The sequence below is a fragment of the Mobula hypostoma genome, chromosome 6 (genome assembly GCF_963921235.1).
Source record: "Mobula hypostoma chromosome 6, sMobHyp1.1, whole genome shotgun sequence".
Lineage (NCBI taxonomy): Eukaryota > Metazoa > Chordata > Chondrichthyes > Myliobatiformes > Myliobatidae > Mobula > Mobula hypostoma.
Genome location: NC_086102.1, coordinates 132,260,182 through 132,284,972, shown reverse-complemented (window position 1 = coordinate 132,284,972; position 24,791 = coordinate 132,260,182). Strand labels below are relative to the sequence as shown.

Sequence of the window (24,791 nt, the reverse complement as noted above, 5' to 3'; positions counted from 1 at the left end):
ACAGAAACAGCATCATTAATATTTCTACATTAATTCACTATAATAATACACAGCCCCAAATCAACAATACCAAGACAACAGCATCATAATATGCTGTTTATAATTCAGCACCACAATGTGACCCCACATCAATACAATGAAATAGTGCAAAAAGCAGTATCTCTGGAACCACTGAATACATCTGTTATATGGCACATTTCCAAGTATCCATTGTGTAAGCAGTTTTTGTGCATTGAAGCAAAACCACATCACAGAAATAGCCCACATTATTCAATCTACCACAATTATGGCAATCATAACAGCAAAACAGCACTGAGAGAGACACAGGAGACAGCAGGGGTGCTGGGATTGAGAACAAAAAAAAACAAACTCCATTTGCCTCCACAGATGCTGCTAGCACACCGAATTTCTCCAGCAGTTTGTTTTATATGCCGCAGTACTTTAAATTCTTGGGCATTAATATATTGGTCTTTCTTGTCCTGAGCCCTGCAGAGAGATGCAACCACAAGGAAAGCACACCAACATCTTCTAAATCTCAGAAGGGTAGGGAGATACTGCCCATCACTGAACACTCTTAATATACCGCTAAAGAAGATATACTGCTAAAAGTATTAGTTGCATCATGGTCTGGTACAACAATTCGAATGCATAGGAACATAATAAGCTGCAGAAAGTAGTGAACTCAGTCCAACATATCACTGGCACATCCTTCCCCATCAAGATCCACACCACCCAGGCATGCCTTCTTCACATTACAGAAGCCTGATACCCCTATAGGTTCAAGAAAAGCTACTTCCCTTCAATCATTTGGTTCTTGCATAATACTGATCACTATCACAGTGTTGCAACACTATGACCACTTTGCACTGTCATGGGCTTTGTATGGTTTCTGTTAAAATTGTGTTTTTCTGTATAATTTGTATTTTTCTTCTGAATATTGTGTCTCTAACATTATGTATCAGTGATACTGCTGCAGGCAAGTTTTCATTGCAACTGTGCATATGACAAAAACTCTGACTGACGACGTTTTTAAACCAAACCACACAAATCTGGTGTGTGCTCAATGTCCAGCACTGGTTCTGCTTGCAGTGCTCAATGCCAAGTCCCACAACTGTAATTAATCCACAACACTGACTGCACTCGCACTTCTAAGTCCACTGTACTATTGAGCTTGTAGGACCAACAGTAACATTGCATCAATCACTAAATCCACAGCACCAATGAAGCTGAAATATGAAAACCAAAGCACAGGCAGTGTTTGACAACTGCAAAACCTTTAGAAATTTCATGACATAAAATCAAAATGATAATATATAAATTATTAATAATATTATTCCTGCATTCACTGAAGAATCAATAGTAAGATGTATTGTCCAGCAACAAATTATCGCCCAAAGCCTTCTGCCATCATTTTGTGAAATATCCAGGTTATATAATCACGGAATGGTTACAGCACAGGCCATTTGTCCTAACATGTCCGCACTGGCTGTCACAAGTTCCACCGTCTCACCACTCCACAGAGCCTTGCAAAATTATCATTCAACTTCCTCTTGAAGGCCACAGCAGAATCCTTTCCACCACATCTGCAGACAGCGCATTCCAGATTCTAAACACATATAGTACTGCATTTAAAAAAGTGTTCCTCATATCACTATCAATTGTCGTCTTAATTTCCTAGTCCTCTACTGTGTTGCCAAACAGCCCACTCCTATCTGCACTCCCTTTAGCTTTCACTGTCTCTCCAATCTACCCTTGTAACTGTATTCTCTCATTCCAGGAATCATCCTTGTAAATCTTTTTCTAGACCCTCCATCACATCCTTCTATATGAGGTCAGATACAGATTTATTTATCACTTGTACATTGAAACATACCATCAAATGCATCATTTGAGTGAACAACCAACTCAGAAGGGTTTAAACTAGTTTGGCAGGTTGGTGTGTATTTTAATGTTAGCAATATTATAAGATCATAAGGCCAAAAGACAAAGGAGCAGAAGTCGGGCATTCAGCCCATCGAGTCTGCTCTGCCATTTTATCATGAGCCGATCCATTCTCCCATTTAGTCCCACTCCCCCGCCTTCTCACCATAACCTTTGATGCCCTGGCTACTTAGATACCTATCAATCTCTGCCATAAATACACCCAATGACTTGGCCTCCACTGCCGCCCGTGGCAACAAATTCCATAGATTCACCACCCTCTGGCTAAAAAAATTTCTTCGCATTCTGTTCTGAATGGGCGCCCTTCAATCCTTAAGTCATGCCCTCTCGTACTAGACTCCCCCATCATGGGAAACAACTTTGCCACATCCACTCTGTCCGTGCCTTTCAACATTTGAAATGTTTCTATGAGGTCTCCCCTCATTCTTCTAAACTCCAAGGAATACAGTCCAAGAGCGGACAAACGTTCCTCATATGTTAACCCTCTCATTCCCGGAATCATTCTAGTGAATCTTCTCTGTACCCTCTCCAATGTCAGCACATCCTTTCTTAAATAAGGAGACCAAAACTGCCCACAGTACTCCAAGTGAGGTCTCACCAGCGCCTTATAGAGCCTCAACATCACATCCCTGCTCCTATACTCTATTCCTCTAGAAATGAATGCCAACATTGCATTCGCCTTCTTCACACCACCGACTCAACCTGGAGGTTAACCTTAAGGGTATCCTGTACGAGGACTTCCAAGTCCTGTTGCATCTCAGAACTTTGAATTCTCGCCCCATTTAAATAGTAGTCTGCCCATTTATTTCTTCTGTCAAAGTGCATAACCATACACTTTCCAACATTGTATTTCATTTGCCACTTCTTTGCCCATTCTTCCAATCTATCCAAGTCTCTCTGCAGACTCTGTTTCCTCAACACTACCGGCCCCTCCACCTATCTTCGTATCGTCAGCAAACTCAGCCACAAAGCCATCTATTCCATAATCTAAATCGTTGATGTACAATGTAAAAAGAAGCGGCCCCAACACTGATCCCTGTGGAACATCACTGGTAACCGGCAGCCAAACAGAATAGGATCCCTTTATTCCCACTCTCTGTTTCCTGCCAATCAGCCAACGCTCTATCCACGTGTATAACTTTCCCGTAATTCCATGGGCTCTTATCTTGTTAAGTAGCCTCATGTGTGGCACCTTGTCAAAGGCCTTCTGAAAATCCAAATATACAACATCCACTGCATCTCCCTTGTCTAGCCTACTTGTAATTTCCCCAAAAAATTGTAATAGGTTTGTCAGGCAGGATTTTCCTTTAAGGAATCTATGCTGAGTTCTGCCTATCTTGTCATATGCCTCCAGGTATTCTGTAACCTCATCCTTGACAATCGACTCCAACAACTTCCCAACCACCGATGTCAACCTAACAGGTCTATAATTTCCTTTTTGCTTCCTTGCCCCCTTAAATAGCGGAGTGACATTTTCAATCTTCCAGTCCTCCAGAACCATGCCAGAATCTATCGACTTTTGAAAGATCATCGCTAATGCCTCCGCAATCTCCACAGCTACTTCCTTCAGAACACGAGGGTGCATTCCATCTGCTCTGGGAGATTTATCTACCTTTAGACTATTCAGCTTCCTGAGTACTTTCTCTGTCGTAATTGTGACTGCGCACACTTCTCTTCCCTGTCACCCTTGAGTGTCCGGTATACTGCTGATGTCTTCCTCAGTGAAGACTGATGCAAAATACTCGTTCAGTTCCTCCGCCATCTCCTTATCTCCCATTACAATTTCTCCAGCATCATTTTCTATCGGTCCTATATCTACTCTCACCTGTCTTTTATTCTTTATATACTTAAAAAAGCTTTTAGTATCCTCTTTGATATTATTTGCTAGCTTCCTTTCATAGTTCATCTTTTCCCTCTTAATTTCCTTTTGTAAGCTTTTAAAAACTTCCCAATCCTCTGTCTTCCCACTAATTTTTGCTTCCTTGTATGCCCTCTCCTTTACTTTAACTTTGGATTTGACTTCTCTTGTCAGCCACGGTTGCATCCTTTTTCCATTTGAAAATTTCTTCTTTTTTGGAATATACCTGTCTTGCACCTTCGCCACTTCTCGCATAAACTCCAGCCACTGCTGCTCTGCCATCCTTCCTGCCAGTGTCCCTTTCCAGTCAACTTTGGCCAGTTCCTCTCTCATGCCACTATAATTTCCTTTACTCCACTGAAATACCGACACATCAGATTTCAGCTTCTCTTTTTCAAATTTCACAGTGAACTCAATCGTGTTATGATCACAGCCTCCTAAGGGTTCCTTCACCTCAATCTCTCTAATCACCTCCAGTTCATTACACAATACCCAATCCAGTACAGCCAATCCCCTAGTGGGCTCAACAACAAGCTGTTCTAAAAAGCCATCTCGCAGACATTCTACAAATTCTCTCTCTCTTATGGGTAAAGGTCATGAGCTTAGAGTATAGATCAGTAGATGGAACTACGATGTTGTGGTCATTACAGAGACTTAGTTAAGTGAGGGACAGGAACGGATGCTTATGTCCCAGGGTTTCGATGGTGTATAAAAGATAAGAGAGGGAAGTAAAAGAGATGGGAGAGTTGTACTACTAATCAGGGACAATATCACAGCTGTACTCAGAGGGGACACAATGGAGGCCTTGATCACCGAGTGTATAAGGGGAGAACTGAAAAATAAGGGTGCAAACCACTCTTATGGGATTGCACTTCAGAGCCCCCATCCGCCCCCAATAGCCACAGGGGCAATGAGCAGGCAAATACGTAAAGGTGTAAAAACAATAGGGTTGTTGTCATAGAGAATTCAACTTCCCTAATATAAACTGCGACCTTCTGAGTGCAAGAGGTTTAGATGGGCAGAATTTATTAGGTGCATCCGGGAGGGTTTCTTAAATTAATATGTAGACAGTCCAACTAAAAGAGGGGCTGTACTGGACCTGGTGTTGGGTAATGAACCTGGCCAGGTGACCAACCTTTCAGTGGGTGAACAGAAGGAGAACAGTGACTACAACTTCTTAAGTTTTAAGATAGCAAAAGATAAGAATAAGAATGGACCTTGCGAGAGAGTACTAAATTGGAGCATAACAAATTACAAGAGCATTAGACAGGAACCAGGGAGAGTAAATTGAGAATAACTGTTTTTGGGCAAGTCTACATCTGACACTGGAAGGATGTTTAAAGACCAACTGCACAGAGTACAATATGTTCCAGTAATAAGGAAGGACAAAGGTAGCAAGGTAAGAGAACTTGCGCACCTCAGTATTGTAGTGGTTAGCACAACCCTATTACAACTCAAGGCATTCCACAGTTCGGAGTACAATTCCGGCGCCCTCTGTAAGTTTGTATATCATCCCCGTGAACCACGTAGGATTCCTCGCTGTATTCTGGTTTCCACCACAGTCCAAAGATGTACCGGTTAGTAGGTTAACTGATCACTGTAAATCGTCCTGCGATTAGGCTGGTGTTAAATAGGTGAGCGGCGAGGCTCATTGGCCCAGAGGGCCTGTACCACGCTGTATCTTTAAATAAATAAATAAATTGACAGAAATTGCCTTTTGGGCAGCATGGTAGCATAGAGGTTAGTGCAACGCGAATACAGCTTGGGGCTTTCCAGAGTTTGGAGTTCAATTCTGGTGCCATTCCGTAAGAGGTCTCTATACATCCTCTCCATGGAATGCATGGGTTTTCTCCGGGTCCTCCGGTTTACTCCCACTGTCCAAAGACGTACCAGGTACATTAATTAGTCATTGTAAGTTGTCCTGTGATTAAGTCAGGGTTTGTCAGGGTTTGCTGAGGTGGCGTAGCTCAAAGGGCCAGAAGGACGTACACCACACTGTATCGCTAAATAGAAAGAAAATAAAAAATAAATAACTTTGTATGTCCACAGAGGTGATGAAATTCTAAAAAAATAGAAGAATGTAAAGCTTAGGAAGCTAGAACCAAACAGAGCCCTTGAGGTTATAAGGCAGCCAGAAAAGAACTCAAGAACAGAATTAGGAATTGGCAAGTAGGATTGAAGAGAATCCCAAGACATTCTATACATACATCAAGAACAAGAGGATAACTCAGGAGCAGTTAGAACCATTAAAGGTTTAAGGTGGGGGGGAACATTTGCTTGGATGTGGAGGATGTGGGTGAGGTCCTTAATGAGAAACTTACATCAGTATTTAACAAGATGGAGGATGTGGAGGATAAACAGTCAGGAGAGGGAAGGGCAGGAGTCAGAGGCTAGAGAGCACCCCTGTGGCTGTACCCCTTGACAATAAGTACTCCTGCTTGAGTACTGTTGGGGGGAACAGCCTACCTGGGGGAAGCAACAGTGGCCCTGTGGCTCAGAAGGGTAGGGAAAGGAAGAAAATGGCAGCAGTGATGGGGACTCTATAGTTAGGGGGTCAGACAGGCGATTCTGTGGACACAGGAAAGAAGCACAGATTGTAGTTTGCCTCCCAGGTGCCAGGGTGAGGGATGTTTCTGATCGTGTCCAAGATATCCTGAAGTGGGAAGGAGAACAGCCAGAGATCGTGGTACAGACTGGTACCAACAACATAGGCAGGAAGTCCTGAAAGCAAGACTACAGGGAGTTAGGAAGGAAGTTGAGAAGCAGGACTGCAAAGGTAGTAATCTCGGGATTACTGCCTGTGCCACGTGACAGTATAGGAATAGAGTGCGGTGGAGGATAAATGCGTGGCTGAGGAATTGGAGCAGAAGGCAGGGATTCAGATTTCTGGATCATTGGGACCTCTTTTGGGGCCGGTGTGACCTGTACAAAAAGGACTGGTTGCACTTGAATCCCAGGGGACCAATATCCTGGCGGGGAGGTTTGCTAAGGCTATTGGGGAGAGTTTAAACTAGGATTGCTGGTGGGTGTGAACCAAACTGAAGAGACGGAGGAGGAGGAGGAGGAGGCAGTTGGCTCACAAATAGAGAAAGCTTGTAGACAGTGCGAGAGGGAGAATAGGCAGATGATAGAGAAAGGACGTGCTCAGACCGATGGTTTGAGATGTGTCTATTTTAAAGCAAGGAATATTACGAATAAAGCGGATGAGCTTAGAGCGTGGATCAGTACTTGGAGCTATGATGTTGTGGCCATTACAGAGACTTGGATGGCTCAGGGGCAGGAATAGTTACTTCAAGTGCCAGGCTTTAGATGTTTCAGAAAGGACAAGGAGGGAGGCAAAAGAGGTGGGGGCTTGGCACTGTTGATCAGAGATAGCGTCATGGCTGCAGAAAAGGAGAAAGACACGGAGGGATTCTTTACAGAGTCTCTGTGGGTGGAAGTTAGAAACAGGAAGGGGTCAATAACTCTACTTACTGTTTTTTATAGACTACCCAATAGTAACAGGGACATCAAGGAGCAGATAGGGAGAGAGATTCTGGAAAGGTGTAATAAATACAGGGTTGTCATGGTGGGAGATTCTAATTTCCCAAATATCGATTGGCATGTCCCTAAAGCGAGGGGTTTAGATGGGGTGGAGTTTGTTAGGTGTGTTCAAGAAGGTTTCTTGACACAGTATGTAGATAAGCCTGAAAGAGGAGAGGCTGTACTTGATCTGGTATTGGTGTCCTGGTCAGGTGTCAGATCTCTCATAGTGATCACAATTCCATCTCCTTTACCATAGTATTAGAGAGGGATAGGAACAGACAAGTTAGGAAAGCATTTAATTGGAGTAAGGGGAAATATGAGGCTATCAGGCAGAAACTTGGAAGCATAAATTGGGAACAGATGTTCTCAGGGAAATGTACAGAAGAAATGTGGCAAATGTTCGGGGGATATTTGCGTGGGGTTCTGCATAGGTATGTTCCAATGAGACAGGGAAAGGATGGTAGGGTACAGGAACCGTGGTGTACAAAGGCTGCTGTAAACCTAGTCAAGAAGAAAAGAAGTGCTTATGAAAGGTTCGAAAAGCTAGGTAATGATAGAGATCTAGAAGATTATAAGGCTAGCAGGAAGGAGCTTAAGAAAGAAATTAGGAGAGCCAGAAGGGGCCATGAGAAGGCCTTGGCGGACAGGATTAAGGAAAACCCCAAGGCATTCTACAAGTATGTTAAGAGCAAGAGGATAAGATGTGAGAGAATAGGACAAATCAAGTGTGACAGTGGAAAAATGTGTATGGAACCAGAGGAGATAGCAGAGGTACTTAATGAGTACTTTGCTTCAGTATTCACCACGGAAAAGGATCTTGGCGATTGTAGGGATGACTTACAGTGGACTGAAAAGCTTGAGCATGTAGATATTAAGAAAGAGGATGTGCTGGAGCTTTTGGAAAGCATCAAGTTGGATAAGTCACCGGGACCCGACAAGATGTACCCCAGGCTACTGTGGGAGGCGAGGGAGGAGATTGCTGAGCCTCTAGCGATGATCTTTGCATCAATGGGGACGGAAAAGGTTCCGAAGGATTGGAGGGTTGTGGGTGTTGTTCCATTATTCAAGAAAGGGAGTAGAGATAGCCCAGGAACTTATAGACCAGTGAGTTTACTTCAGTGGTTGGTAAGTTGATGAAGATCCTGAGAGGCAGGATTTATGAACATTTGGAGAGGCATAACTTGATTAGGAATAGTCAGCATGGCTTTGTCAAAGGTAGGTCGTGCCTTACGAGCCTGACTGAATTTTTTTGAGGATGTGACTAAACACATTGATGATGGTAGAGCAAATAGATGTAGTGTATATGGATTTCAGCAAGGCATCTGACAAGGTACCCCACGCAAGGCCTATTGAGAAAGTAAGGAGGTATGGGATCCATGGGCAAATTGCTTTGTGGATCCAGAACTGGCTTGCCCACAGAAGGCAAAGAATAGTTGTAGACAGGTCATATTCTGCATGGAGGTCGGTCACCAGTGGTGTGCCTCAGGGATCTGTTCTGGGACCCCTACTCTTCATGATTTTTATAAATGACCTGGATGATGAAATTGAGGGATGGTTTAGTAAATTTGCTGATAACACAAAGGTTGGAGGTATTGTGGACAGTGTGGAGGGCTGTCAGAGGTTACAGCGGGACATTGATAAGATGCAGAACTGGGCTGAGAAGTGGCAGATGCAGTACAACCCAGATAAGTGTGAGGTGGTTCATTTTAGTAGGTCAAATATGATGACAGAATATAGCATTAATGGTAAGACTCCTGGCAGTGTGGAGGATCAGAGGGATCTTAGGGTCTGAGTCCATAGGACACTCAAAGCTGCTGTGCAGGTTGACTCCGTGGTTAAGAAAGCATACGGTGCACTGGCCTTCATCAATCGTGGGATTGAGTTTAGCAGCCAAGAGGTAATGTTGCAGCTGTATAGGACCCTGGTCAGACCCCACTTGGAGTACTGTACTCAGTTCTGGTCACCTCACTATAGGAAGGATGTGGAAACCATAGAAAGGGTACACAGGAGATTTACAAGGATGTTGCCTGGATTAGAGAGCATGCCTTATGAGAATAGGTTGAGTGAACTTGGCCTTTTTTCCTTGGAGCAACAGAGGATGAGAGGTGACCTGATAGAGGTGTATAAGATGATGAGAGGCATTGATCCTGTGGATAGTCAGGGGCTTTTTCCCAGGGCTGAAATGGCTAGCACAAGAGGGCACAGTTTTAAGGTGCTTGGAAATAGGTACACAGGAGATATTAGGGGTAGGTTTTTACACAGAGCGTGCTGAGTGCGTGGAATGGGCTGGCAGCGATAGTGTTGGAGGTTGATATGATAAGGTCTTTTCAGAGACTCCTGGACAGGTATATGGAGCTCAGAAAAATAGAGGGCTATGGGTAACCCTAGGTAATTTCTCAGGTAAGGACATGTTTGGCACAGCTTTGTGGGCCAAAGGGCCTCTATTGTGCTGTAGGTTTTTTATGTTTCTATAAAGAGATCAATGTTGAGCACATTGATATACTAGGGCAGTGAGGTAAAGGAAGAGATAGTGTTGGTTTCTTGAAGAGCATTAAGGTGGATAAGTCCCCAGGGCGTGAGGAGATACATCTCAGGTTATTGAGAGAGGCAAGGTCCTGGAGGACTGGAAAGTAGCTAATGTTTGATTATTCAAGAAGGAAACCAGAGTAATACTGCAATCTATAGACCAGTGAGTCTCACTGTTGTAGGGAAGTTACTGGAGAGAATTCTTATGGATATGATTTATGAGCATTTGGAAAATCATGGCCTAATTAGGGAGACCCAGCATGGCTTCATGTTGACAAATCGCGTCTTATTAACTTGATTGAATATTTTCACAAAAAGACAATGGTGATTGATGAAGGCAGAGCTGTGGATGTTGTATACATGGATTTTAGTAAGACATTTGACAAGGTCCCTCATGGGAGGCTCATCCAGATGAATAAGATGCATGGGATCTTAATGGGTTGGCCATTTGGATTCAGAACTGACTTGCCCAGATAAGACAGAGGTAGTGTTCAAAGGGATTTACTGTAGCCAGAGGTCTGTGATAGTGGTGCTCCACATGGATCTACACTGGGACCTCTGCAGTTTGCAATGTATATAAATAATATTGATGAAAATGTAGATGGGTGGGTTAGTACATTTGCAGATGATATGAAGATTGGTGTTGCTGTGGATCACATGGAAAACTGGCAAAGAATTAAACAGGATATAGAATCAGTGTTTCCCAACCCTTTTCAGTCCTATGCCTCACTAAAGCACTTTCATAATTGCCAATGCTCCCAAAAAACACCTTCATACTGGCCAACGCCCCTCTAAGGCACAATATACTTTCTGGTGCCCCGATAGTGTAAAAACATGTCTACCATATATGCTAACATGAGAAAAAATTTTCTGCTTTAAATTTTTATTTGTCTTTAAACCTAACCTACACAGTACCTGTGCACTGTATAACAGCGCCGGTATCAATGTGATCCTTGAGCTTGATGGTTTTTAGCAAGAGTTGAAACGTCTGGTTCAAGTTGTGACAGCAAAAGCCTTCGTCTCCACGCATAACAATGTCCAAGCAGTTTCTCTTTTTTGAGAGTATGTGGTTCACTGCACTGAAGCTTCTTTCAACAAGGTAGAAGGATGAAAATGCAAAGAGCAATTTGGCAGTTCTCCTAAGACCAGGAAACTTTGTATGACAGTGTAGCCACATACCACAAAAGCCACCATTTCTGAAAAGGATTTTTGCTTCTTCATCATTCTCAAGTTTGATAATTTCTTCTTGCAAGCTCATTTCCTGTCCTTCCACCTTGCAAAGAAATGGGTTAACTACCCAGTCCAGAGTTTCCAGATCATTCAAGTCCTTCAATTGATTCTGAAAATCCTTCTTCAATAACTGCAGATGTAAGTAGTACTCTTGCAAATCACCGTCTGTGAAACAGCGTGCTGTACTTTCCATGCAGGAAAACTGTGAGAACATTCTTCTCCCAATGTTTTGCTTATATATTTCCAACTTTCTGATAAAAGTGGACACTGAACTTTTTGCCTGGATTAAATTGGTATTCTCACCCTGCAGTTTCATATTTAGAATGTTCATTTTGTCATATAGATTGGCTAGGTATGCCACATCTCCACGTAGGAGTTCGTGGCTTCGAGCAAAAATTCAACCACAGTATCGAAAAGATCAAAGAAACATCTTAAGCAGCAGTCTTCACAGCCAACGCACTTCAGTGTGAAGGAGCATTCAAACTCTTCATTGTTATCTTGGCATAACTGGCAAAATAATCTGCTATTTAATGGATGAGCATTAATTTTGTTGATAGTAGATATTACAAGAGTCATGCTTGAAAAAAGTCACTGGCTGAGGTTTTTGGCTGCGAGATGTTGATAATGAATTACACAATGGATTGCAAACAGACTTAGAATTTCTTTTCTTATAATCAGAATCAGAATCCTTTATTATCGCCAAGTATCTGGACACATACAGGAAATTTGATGCCGGTTTCCCTGAGCTCTCGCTGTACAGAATCAAAAAGCAAACAAAACAATAGTGCAAATAATCATGAACTATATACAATGAGGTATACCTGTGTATGTATAGGTGGATTTGGTTTATAATAGACTAAAAAATCAAGTGTTCATAAGACTGATGGCATATGGAAAGAAACTGTTCTTGTACCTATTTGTCCTGGCATACAGTGATCTAAAGCGCCTACCAGAAGGAAGCAGTTGGAACAGGTGATGTCCAGGGTGTGATGGGTCTACAATGATGCTGCTTGCTCGCTTCTTGACTCTAGATGCATATAAGTCCTGGATCGAGGGCAGCTTCACACCAATAATCCTTTCCACAGCCCTGACTGTTCTTTGGAGTCTATTCTTGTCTTGTTTGGTAGCTGATCCAAACCAGACAGTGATGGACCAACAGAGAACAGACTGGATTATTCCTGAATAGAATTGAATCAGCAGCTCCTGAGGCAGGTTGTACTTCCTGAGTTGATGTAGGAAATACAACCTCTGCTGAGCCTTTTTGATAAGAATGTCCGCGTTGGGTGTCCACTTCAGGTCCTGGGAGATTGTGACACCCAGAAACCTGAAGGTTTCCACAGCAAACACAATACTGTTGAGTATAGTGAGTGGGGGGAGTATTGGGGGGCTCCTCCTGAAGTCCACCGTCATCTCCACAGTCTTGAGTGTATTTAGCTCCGGATTGTTCTGACCACACCAGAGGGCTAGCCGTTCCACCACCCATCTGTATGCAGACTCATCACCGTCTTGGATAAGGCCAATGACAGTTGTGTCATCTGCAAACTTCAGGAGTTTAACAGATGGATCCTGTGAGGTGCAGTCATTACTGTAAAGGGAGAAGAGCAGTGGGGAGTGCACACATCCCTGGAACTGATTGTCCAAGTGCTAGAAATGATGCTCCCCAGCCTCACTTGCTGAACCTTGTCAGTCAGGAAGCTTGTGATCCACTGACAGATGGCGGGGGAGACAGTGAGCTGGGTGAGTTTGGAGTGGAGGATTTCTGGGACGATGGTGTTGAACGCCGAGCTGAAGTCAATAAACAGGACCCTAATGCCACTAATCCAGCAAGGTGAGCTGTCATATATGGTACTCCATTTGTTGCACAAGAAATCATGGTCCTAATCTGAATACTTTTACCCTCAATATACATTTTGAGCTTGTTGTAGATGGATTCTCTGTTGATATTTGTTCCTAACTTTTTACAAAAGAGAACCTCTTCATAATCTTTTTCCATTTTTGATAAAGCGTACATATGCCTTTAGCAATGCCTCACTGTCTCACACAGTTGACCCATCCAGTTGTATCCCAAATTCTGTTTTTTTTTGTAGCTCTGTGCATGGTTGATACTCAATGCCTTTACTCATTTCATCAATACAATGAGCTAGAGAGTTATTACTCAGAGGAATTGATTTTAAAATACTGGCATCCATTTTGACAGCAGTGGTGAGTACTTCTGGTACAGCAGGCATTATTAATCTTTCACCAATTGTATGATATTTTCCACACTTTGCTATCGTTTTGGAAACGTTATAAGAAGCAATGAGACCACTATCAAGGTCATTTTTAAGCTTTCTTGGCAAATAACTCAAGTGTGTAATGCTTTTCAAATGCTTCTATTCATCTTCTGGAACTAAGTAGCACCATAAGTAGCCTTTTCAAGGTGTCTTTTATGGAAGTGTTCCTACAATTTTGATGGTTTCATCTGATGGGAATGAAATAGAACCATACTCCAGCTATACAACATTGTATTGATGCACTGTAGTTTCTGTTTCTTAGCACGATTAGAATTCAAGACTTTATTGCCTTCAGATTCATAGAAATCATACTATACGTATTTATCCATCGTTAATGGGGCTAAATTTAAATTAAAAATTAACACAAACTGGGAATGCCTATCGGATGTTGATGATGGCAGTGAGTTGACACGGTCGGTCAGGTCTCGTACGTCAAGTTAGGGTGCTGCTTACCAGCCCCCCAAGGATCCTGAACAACTTCTATTTCCCCATAACACGCCCTTAGGACATGTAACTGCCTCCATTAGGTATCACTGATAGAGATCAATTGCAGATATAGGTGGAGAAATGACAGATGGAGTTTAACCTGACCAAATGTGAAGTGTTGCACCTTGGTAGTTCAAATGCAAATACAGAGTACACTGATAAGGGCAAGATCCTTACAAGTGTTGATGAGCAGAGGGGTCTTGAGGTCGAAGTTCATAGCTCCCTGAAAGGGGCTACACAGATTAATAGGGTAGTTAAGAAGGCAGAGGCATACTAGCCTTTATTAGTTGAGTCACTGAGTTCAAAAATCAGGAAGTTATGTTGCAGCTTTATAAAACTCTAGTCAGACCGCAACTGGAGTTTTGGTCAGTTCTGGTCACCCTACTATAAGAATGTCAAGTCTTTGGAGAGGCTGTAAGAGAGGTTGACCAGGATGTTGCCAGATTAAAGGACATGTGCTATAACAAGAGGTTGGACAAACTTGGGTTGTTTTCTCTGGAGCGGCAGAGGCCAAGGGGAGATCTGATGGAGGTTTATAAGATTATGACAGACATAGACAGAGTAGACAGACGATTATCTTTTATCAGGGGTTGAAATGTCTATACTAGATGGCCTGCGTTTAAAGTGAGAGGAGATGTGAGGGGCAAGTTTTTGTTTTTACAGATAGAGTGGTGGGTGCCCGGAATGTGGTGTCTGGAGTTGTGGTAGAGGTGGAAACATTGGAGACTTTTAAGAGATGCTTAGACAGACACAAGAATGTGAGGAAAATGGAAGGAAATGGACATTGTGTAGGCAGAAGTGATTAGTTTAGTTAGCCATTTGATTACTAACTTAATTGGTTCAGCTCAACATTTTGGGTCAAAGGGCCTATTCCTGTGCTGTACAGCCAGGAACGTGCTGGGGGCAGCCCACAAGGTGATCAGAATTCACCACAATATTCAAGATAAGACTGGATCAATGTTTTATCAAGGTTCAGTACAACATCCTGCTTTATGCTTCTACTGACAAACTCGAGAGTTGTAATTTGCTTATTAACTGCTTTCTCAACCTGCATTGCTACTTTCAATTACTTATGCATCCATTCCCCACAGCCCTTCTGCTCCAGCGCTCCTTTTCAAACAGCATCCTTTATCCCATTTTGCCCCTCTTCATTACTCCAATCAAATTATATCAGCTGCATATGAAACTTAATCTGTCACACACTCATTCTACCAGTCTGTCTATATTCTACTGAAATCTATCGCCATCCAACTCACAATCCATAATACAGGTTGAATACCCCTCACCCAAAACTACAAAATTCAAAAAGCTCAGAAATCCAAATTATTTTGAGCGCTGACATGACATCACAGATAGAAAATTCCACATGGTGCTGGGAAGGTTCCCAAGTTTCAGTGCACCACAGACAGTTCTGAGAAGTGACCTCACATATATAATGAACAGAAGTTAATGAAAAATAGAAAATCACTGCATAAACTGAAAAATGAAGCTCTCAATCCTGTATAGAAGGAATGAATTTGGCAGCATTGAAAAGAACGTACTCCGCTTTGCAGTAATCTGATCATGAAACAAGCAAAGATTTATCACAACGAACTGAAAATTGAAGGTAATTGTGAATATTCAGCAGCTTGCTGCAGAAATTTCAGTAAAGACACAGCATTACCTTTTTTTAAATTAAAAAAAATTTAAAGTGTCAGCTGATCATGAAGCAGCAGAGAAATTCATTGATGAGTTTGTGAAGATTCTCACTGATGGGCAGAGAAATTCATTGATGAGTTTGTGAAGATTCTCACTGATGGGCAGAGAAATTCATTGATCAGTTTGTGAAGATTCTCACTGATGGGCAGAGAAATTCATTGATGAGTTTGTGAAGATTCTCACTGATGGGCAGAGAAATTCATTGATGAGTTTGTGAAGATTCTCACTGATGAGCAGAGCTTAGGAGGATGACAGCGCGTAACGGCGACTCCTTTGCTTGCATCTTCAGAAACAGCTCTATTTCTATCTTTGATATCTCTTTTCTTCCTTTTCAAGGTTCTTTTGAAGACCCTGACCTGGAGTTACATGCTAACTTCAGTTCTTTTCAATATGCCAAGGACGCGGCCTGGAAGACGAGCACGCCAGATTTTCGTGGCTCTGGAGGTGGACTGATTCTAGGTCGGTGCTGCCGCCACCTGATGTGTTGTGGGAGACGGAAGATCGAAAGCAGCGAGCTGGCTGCTGACTGAGTGCCCAGAGACACGGGTTCTTTGGACATACAGCTCAGAAGAAGCGGCACAACAGACGTTTAACATTATACATCAGTGAGTTGTTTTGTTATGTCTCCCCTCTTGCTGTAAAATGGGGACACCTCTTTTTCTGTTATTAGGGAAAAAGAGAGCCCGCAGTATGTCAAATACTGAGTGAACGAGTAGTCTTTGGAGTACTGCAAGTCTGTGTCTTTACTGATGCTTTGAGGCACGCTTGAGTGCTCGGTGGGGGGTGCCGATACTTTTTCGCTGGTGGGGGAGGGGACGTTGCTTTGCTGCTGCTTATGCATGGGAGGGGGGAGTTGAGGGGGCTTTGGGGTTCCAACATTTAACTGTCATTCATTCTTTGGGGCACTCTTCTGTTTTCGTGGATGTTTGTGAAGAAGAATTATTTCAGGATGTATATTGTATATATTTCTCTGACATTAAATTGTACTTACTGAAACCTACTGATGAAAATCTAACACCAGAACAAGTCTACCATGCTCAATGTTTTTATACCTTACATAAAATCTAAAAAAAAGTAAAATTTAATACAGCGTACTATAACCTTTTAATCAAAACACAACGTCATAGGTGGAGACTGAAAGCCTGCCGTTGTTTGTTGCTGTTCAACAGATGATTCAGGCAGTCTCCTGATACTGCTGTGCTGTTCTTGTTACCTGGCACTCAATATATTTCCACTATACTAATGGTGTGTAATAATTTTTACTGTTAAGTACATATGTGATGAACAAGTGTAAGATAAAGGGTGATTAACAATAGCACATAAATTTAGAATTGGAAAATATGGTGATCCCAAACTATCTTATTATATATTCCAAAATCCAAAAAAAACCAAAATCTGAAACTTTCCAGTGCCAAGCATTTCGGATATGGGGTACTCAACTTGTACTGTCAAATTTTGTGTCATTCACAAATTGAGAAGTTTTGACCTGCATTCCAAAGTCTAGGTCACTAATAAAGATAAAATATAAGTAAGTTCTGAAAATAAAGAAATAAAGGCTGTTATTTACCTTCCTCCAGTGCAAAAAATAAACATGTACTGTGACTTCTATTACCTGTTGCTTAACTTCATAATAATGCGATCAGTATTCTCTCTTAAGCCAGGTGTTTCAACCTTGCTGTTATACATACCTTATCAAAAGTCTTCTGGATGTATAAGCACAACACATTAACCAAAACTCTCTCCAATATATTATTCTACCAAATTATTGGAGAACAATTTACTTTTCACAAATCTGTGCCAGCCTGCCTAGATTGATCTAGTACCCTTCAGTAAATATCAACCCTGCTTATTCTTATTTTACTTTTTGAACTTGAACAACATTCTCCTGTCTCCAGTCCTCTGGCATGACAAACCCCAACAGCACTGGAAGATTATGGTCAATGCCCCTGCAATTTCCTACTACATTTACCTCAAAATTATGGGATACATTACATCTAGTTCTGGTTACTTACCTACTTTCAAATTCAGCAAACTTTTTTAACCCTTCAATGCTATTTAATTGGGACAGGAGACTGTTGCCTAACAATTACTAAATAGCATCAGTTGCGTATTCTTTTGTGGCCATTAGACACTACATCATGTTTAGAGTGAACAGTTTTTAAATAGCATCAGCTGCTTGTGTTTGTGTTCAAAAAGCAGTGATTTTTGTCACTGATAGTTTATAAGAAATAAGCAGTAAGGTAATTTGGAATTGTTATGGTGGCCGAGTGGTTAGGGCATTGGACTAGCGATCTGAAGGTTGTGGGTTCTAGCCTTGGCCGGGGCAGCGTATGTGTCCTTGAGCAAAGCACTTAACCACACAATGCTCCAGTGTACCGGCAAAAATGCTGGGGCTTAACCTCGCGATAGACTGGTGTTGAACCGGGGGTGAGTCTTGTACTTTCAGTCACTTCACACCACGGAAACCGGCATAAGCACCGACCTGATGACAGACTTTAATCTATGGTCGCTGTGGTTTCAAGCATTCAGGCTTAGAGATGCCAGAAACGGCCGGGGGTGACAATTAAAACGATTTCACTACTTCAACAAATTAGGAATTACGAAGAATTTGAAGGTATCAACAATCATCTTTAATGTTACAATGAAAATGAAGATTTGGAGGATGCAATCGTTGAAAGCATTGCATGAAGGTAGTCCATTATCCATTCTAGGTGTCTGGGCTGAATTTGTTCATTTAAGTTAATTGGTCATTGTAAATTGACTAGGATTAAATTGGGGGATTGCAGAGCCGCACAGATGAAAGGGCCAGAAGGACTAATTCTGTACTATATCTCAATAAATAAATAAACAAACAACAGTAATGGTGCGGAAAGCAAATTCATGGAGTGAGTTCAAGATGGTAATCTTGATTAACATGCTAAACAGGGAATTAAAGAACAGTTTGTTGACATCTCAAATTCTGCAACATGAAAGGTTAATTTATGACTGAGGGGCCATTCTGAAAGAGTAACTATAAAATATGGCATTAAGAATGAAAGTAATTTAGTTTAATCTAAAATCAGAATCTGAAATCTAAACAAAGCAAACTGCAAAGGAAAAAGGACAGGAGCTGACTATGGCAGATTGGGAAACTATATTAAAAGCAGGACAGCAGGCAAGCAACAGCTAACAATTAAAGAATAATTTACAATAAATATACTTCCCCTTACCATAAAAACCCAACAGGAAACATAGTCCAACCACAGCTAACAACAGAAATTAAAGAAAATAAGATCAAAGAAAAGAGCTGCAACATTCCCAAAAAGAGCAGTAAGTGTGAAGTTCAGCCAAATTTCAGGAACAATTAATTGACAAGGGAAGTAGAATACAAGAGTAATCTAGCAAGAAACTTGAAAATATTGTCAATGCCTCTGTAGATACACAAAAGGAAAATACTTGCAAAGGTTAATGTGGATCCCTCAGAATAAATTCTACTGCAGGACAAGGAAATAGCTGAGAAATTAAACAAGCATCTTCAATGTCTTCATTTAAGGCACAAAAATTAACCCAAAAATCATGAACAGCCACTGATTCAGGAGAGTGAGAACATGGTCCAGTACAGCACAGTACAGGCCCTTCAGCCCATGATGTTGTGCCGACCCTTTATCCTACTTCAAGATCAATCTACCACTTCCCTCCCACATGGTCCTACATTTTTCTTTCATCCATGTGTCTATCTAAGAGTCCCTTAAAGAGCCCCTAATACATCTGCCTCTATCACCCCTGACAGCATGTCTAACACACCCACCATTCCTGTGTAAAATAAAATCTGCACCTGGCATCTCTCCTACACCTCCAATCACCCTAAAATTATGCCCTCTCGTATCAGTCATTTCCATGCTGGAAAAAAGGTGGCTGTCCACTCCATCAATGCCTCTTATCATCTTATACATATCTATCACATCACCTCTGACCCTCCTCACATCCTATTAATGTCTCACTGTAACCTACGATAACCTTCCACATGATCCACAACATCACCAACTTTTGTGTCATCTGCAAACTTACTAACCTAGCCTTCCACTTCCTCATCCAAGTCATTTATGAAAATCACAAACAGCAGAGGTCCCAGAGCAAAACACTGGAACACCACAGGTCACCAAACTCCAGGCAAAATACATTCCATCTACTATCACACTCTGCCTCTGTAGATAAGCAAATTTATAATCCACACAGCCAAATTTCCCTGGATCCCTTGCCCCCTGACTTTCTGAATAAGACTACCATGGGAAACCTTCTCAAATGTTTTACTAAAATACATATACACCTTATCCTCTGCTCTACCTCCGCCAATTTGTTACTTCCTCAAAGAATTCAATTAGGCACGACCTGCCCCTCACAAAGCCAAACTGACTATCACTAATCAGGCTATGCTTCTCTAAGTGCTTGTAAATCCTGTCTCTAAGAATGCTTTCCAATAGTTTGCCCACCATTGATCTAAGACACACTGGTCTATAATTTGCAGGAATGCAAAGATCATTGTCAAATGTGCAGCAATCTCGTCCCATAGTAATCTAAAGTATATCCCATCTGGCCCGAGCGATCTATTTAATATTTTTCAAAACTTCCAGCACATCCCCTTTCTTAAACGTGACATGATCCAGCATACGAGCCTGTTCTACACTGTCCTCACATTTATCCATTTTGTTCCAATCTATTCATTACAGATGTCCCATAGCTCATTTGACCCCAGGCACATTTCCCCTTTTTATCACTGACCAGTTCTACCCTCACTCAAGTCATTCTCCTGCTCTTCATGTATGTGTACAATGCCTTGTAGTTTTCCTTAATACTACTTGCCAAGGATTTCTCACATCTCCTTTTAGCTCTCCTAGGTCACGTAAGCTACACCCTGACTACCTTATAACTCTCAAGACCCCTGTCTGATCCTTGCTTCCTAAACCCAAGTACACTTCTTTCTTCCTCTTGACTAGATGTTATACATCTAGAGAAAGTATATTCTCTCTTCGGAGCCTAATCCCTTTTCATACCCATGTTGCTGGTACCAATGTGCACCATGACTTCTGGCTGCTCACCCGCCCCCTTAAGAATGCTGTGAACCTGACCCTGGTACCTAGGAGCAACACAACATCCAGGAGCCTCTTTCACATCCACATAATCTCCTGTCAGTTCCCTTAACTATTGGATCCCTTATCACTACTGTTCTCCTCTCCTCCCCCTTCCTTCTGAGACTGTGAATTTTTTTTTTAAGTTTCTAGGTGACTGAAAGCCACACTTCCCAAGATCTGATGAGCTGTATTTCAAGGCACTAAAAACAATAACAATAAAGATGGCTCCCATACATTGGAAAGCAGCAAACACATTCCCAATTTTTAAGGAAGACGACAAGACAGAGACAAGTAAGCCTGATAGCAGTAGTAGGGAAAGTGATTCAATCCACAACTTAAAATATGATAACTAGACATTCAGAAAAAAAAAGGATAGGGAAAATTCAACAAAAATTGACAAAAAAGTGATGCTTGACATATTTCTCATAGTTTTTGAGTGGGTAATGAGCAGAATTAATAAGGGAAACAGCAGCAGTTGTGTGGTTGGGTTTTCAAAAGATCTTAGACGCGGTGCAACACAAGAGGTTATCGAACAAAACTAAAGTGGTGGGAATTATCGGTAATACACCGGCAAGGAATGAAAATCAGTTAATGGACAGAAAACAAAGAGCAGGAAGAACCGAGATTTTCTCGGGTTGGGGCAGTGCGACTGGAGGCATTCATCAGGAACCAGTGCTGGGGCTCTGCTGCATTTGAGATCCTAAGTGCCAGTGCCCTTGGCACTAACTATCCATCAACTAAAGCCGCTCAGATACAGATGACTGGGCCAGCGCTGTGTGGTTTGCAGGATCTGACTTTACGCAGCTGCCTCCAACCACAGTTCGGCAGTTGCGAACTGTTTTCATCGTCCTACCTCGTCCTCTTTCCCTGCAGCTGACAGCACCATACGCTCATTCACCATTCCTGGCCCAAGCCGGCGACCTTCAGTCTGCCACCAACAACTACACGACTCCCGTGTCCCCTTCACCGAGCCGGTCCCAGGCTCCGGCCGTACCACAGGCCGTCACCGGAAGACCGTCCCGGTCCGACTAACAAAATGTTTCCCTCACTTCCGTGTCGCTGCCAACAGAAGTCTGACACCAAAACCAGGACGAGGACACCTCAGATCCCGGCTGTCCGCTGCCTGCATGAAGAGTGGCTCGTGCAGTGGATACAGCAGCAGCTCATGAACCCGCATAACAGCTTGTGGGTTCCCGGAACCAATCGGATTCTATCATGCACTCGGGGGGGGGGAAGTACTGTCGGACCCTTGAGCGCGAGCGTGCGGGAACCTGGAACGCGCGTGGCGCTACAACGAACAGCGCGTGCACGTGCTGCGAGCTGATTGGCTGCCTGGCGAGAGGGCGCCTTTCCCTTATTAGGGGTTTGCCCCGCCCCGCAGTGTCTGCCCGTCCGGCCGATGCCCCGCTCCTTTCCTTTCAAACGCTGCCCAGGCCGCCGAGTGTTTCTAGCGCAATCTGCGTTTGGGCCCCAGGCTATCCCCGTTCGAGGCTGTTGATCATTGAAAGCTACCGAATGGCGAAAGGCCTAGAGTGGACGTGGAGAGAGTCTAGGACCAGGGGGCCCAGCCTCGGAATAGAAGGACATCCCCTTGGAACCAGGAAGAATTTCTTTAGGCAAAGGGTGGTAAATCTGTGGACGGCTGTGGAGGCCAAGTCATTAGGTATACTTAAAGCAGAGGTTGAAGATTCTTGATTAATAAGGATGACAAAATGTCACTGGGAGACAGCAGGAGAATGGGTTTAAGAGGAAACTAAATCAGTGGTGATCAAATGGTATATCTGACTCAATGAGCGGAATTGCCTAATTCTACTCCTATGTCTTATACTCCTATGATAATTGAATATAGTTAATTAAGCATGGGTTTCTCATCTGCCTGGCGTGGGATGTTGACAGTGGTTAAGATAACTTAGGTGAACTCCTGTGGCAGGTAATATTGGTGATACTTCACTCTTAAATATTCCAAGTCAGGCAAGCAGGAACTCATTAGGACTGTTATGACTGAGCATCAAGAATGTCACTATGGTCTATTGGGTGAATTGAGAAGCCCTCGGATTGTATGGTGCAGCTTGATGGCGCATGGTTAAGGCGTTTGTCTAGTGATCTGAAGGTCACTAGTTCGAGCCTTGGCTGAGGCAGCGTGTAGTTACCTTGAGCAAGGCACTTAACCGCACATTGCTCTGCGACGACACCGGTGCCAAGCTGTATGGGTCCTAATACCCTTCCCTTGGGCAACATCAGTGGCATGGAGAGGGGAGACTCGCAGCATGGGCAACTGCTGGCCTTCCATACAACCTTACCCAGGCCTGTGCCCTGGAAACCTTCCAAGGCACAAATCCATGGTCTCATAAGACTAACGGATGCCTATATATAAAAAAAAAGTTGAAGCAGGTGTAAGCCACGTTTCAGCAGTGTCTTCCTTTATCCCAAGTGCATTTTCCCCTCTACAATTGTTGATGGAATTCTGGAGCTCATCTATATTTCCTGCACTGCAGATCCCTTTCACTCCCTCTCCTGTCAGTTAGAATAGATAGGCTACCTTTTCAAGTCAAGTCAAGTTACTTTTTTTTTTGTCATTTTAACCATAACTGCTGGTACAATACACAGTAAAAACAAGATGTTTTTCAGGACCATGGTGCTATATGAAACAGTGCAAAAACTACACTGAACTATGTAAAACAACACAAAAACTACACCAGAATACAGACCTACCCAGGACTGCATAAAGTGCACAAAACAGTGCAGGCATTTACAATAAATAATAAACAAGACAATAGGCACAGTAGAGGGCAGTAGGTTGGTGTCAGTCCAGGCTCTGGGTATTGAGGAGTCTGATGGCTTGGGGGAAGAAACTGTTACATAATCTGGTCGTGAGAGCCTAAATGCTTCGGTGCCTTTTTCCAGATGGCAGGAGGGAGAAGAGTTTGTATGAGGGGTGCGTGGGGTCCTTCATAATGCTGTTTGCTTTACGGATGCAGCATGTGATGTAAATGTAATGGCGGGAAGAGAGACCCCGATGATCTTCTCAGCTGACCTCATTCTTCACGTTCAACAGATCACCTCCCATCGTGTCCAACACCTTTACTAAGGTTTCACCACTGGCCATGTCTTCTCCTCCCTCACCTTTCAACATTCCAAAGGGACCATCACAACTCCCTGGTTTACTTTTCCATCTCAATAGCATCTCCCCATCACGTGGCACTTCCTCATGCAACTGAGAATGTTACAAGGAGTGACCCTGAGCTTTTAGTTGCCTGCCACTTTAATTCTCTATCTTGCTCCCAAGCTGACCTTTTTGTGTTTGGTCTCCCACACTGTTCAAATAAAGCCCAATGCCAGATTTAGAAAAAAAAACAGCTCAACCTCTGTATTGGCACATTGCAGCTCTTGCACTTGCTTAAATTATCAGTTTCAGATGACCTGCCTTTCCTGTTTGTGTCAGGACTAGCCTGCTCTGATGCAAACCCATCCACCTAGCAATGTTAATTCATAGATGATGCCTGAATTGCAAGTTATTTCCAATATTCTCTTTGTTTCATATTTTCAGTAACATCTGTAGGTGACGTGTGTTTTTCCTTTCTCTAATTGACCTTACACTATTAGAAAGAGCATTGCAACCATTATACCATCGGGACAACCTTAACCTTCACCCTATCACAGATGTTCTCTTTGTTCTTTCAATCCCTTCTCTTACTTCCCACTTCTCTACCTCTGACATGTACTAAATATCTGCAAACCAGCTGGCTGGAGTATTTACAGATATATTCAACCTTCATTTCTGCTGCCTGAGTTCCCATCTGCCTCAAAAAGCAATCTATAGTACTGGTGCCAAGAAGAGCACAGTAACCTGCTTCATTAACTAGCACTTATACCAACATTAATGAAGTGCTTTGAGAGATTGGTTATGGCATAAGTCAATTCTCGCCTCACAGACTACCTAGATCCACTTCAGTATGCCAACTGCCATGACAGCTCAACAGCAGATGCAGTTTCTCTGGCTCTTCACTCTGCTCTGGACCTTCTGGACAACAGGAATTTGTACATCACACTGCTGTTCATCGACTGCAGCTCAGCATTCAACATCCAAACTAATCACCAGGCTTCAAAACCCGAGTCTCTGTCCCTCCTTCTGCAACTGAATATGAA

General features: G+C 42.7%; 1 protein-coding gene across 4 annotated transcripts in view; it reads right to left on the bottom strand.

Annotated features, from left to right (window-relative positions):
* Positions 1-21,753, bottom strand: part of ube2f (ubiquitin-conjugating enzyme E2F (putative)) — a 211,668-nt gene extending 189,915 nt beyond the window's left edge. The window contains exon 1 of one of the 4 annotated variants that reach the window (XM_063051737.1): positions 21,499-21,753. In XM_063051737.1, coding sequence (XP_062907807.1) covers positions 21,499-21,539 — 41 coding nt within the window. In that variant the 5' untranslated portion in view covers positions 21,540-21,753. The remainder of the gene's footprint in view (positions 1-21,498) is intronic. The other 3 variants (XM_063051736.1, XM_063051734.1, XM_063051735.1) reach the window with 3 other exon arrangements.
* Positions 21,754-24,791: the final 3,038 nt, after the last annotated feature.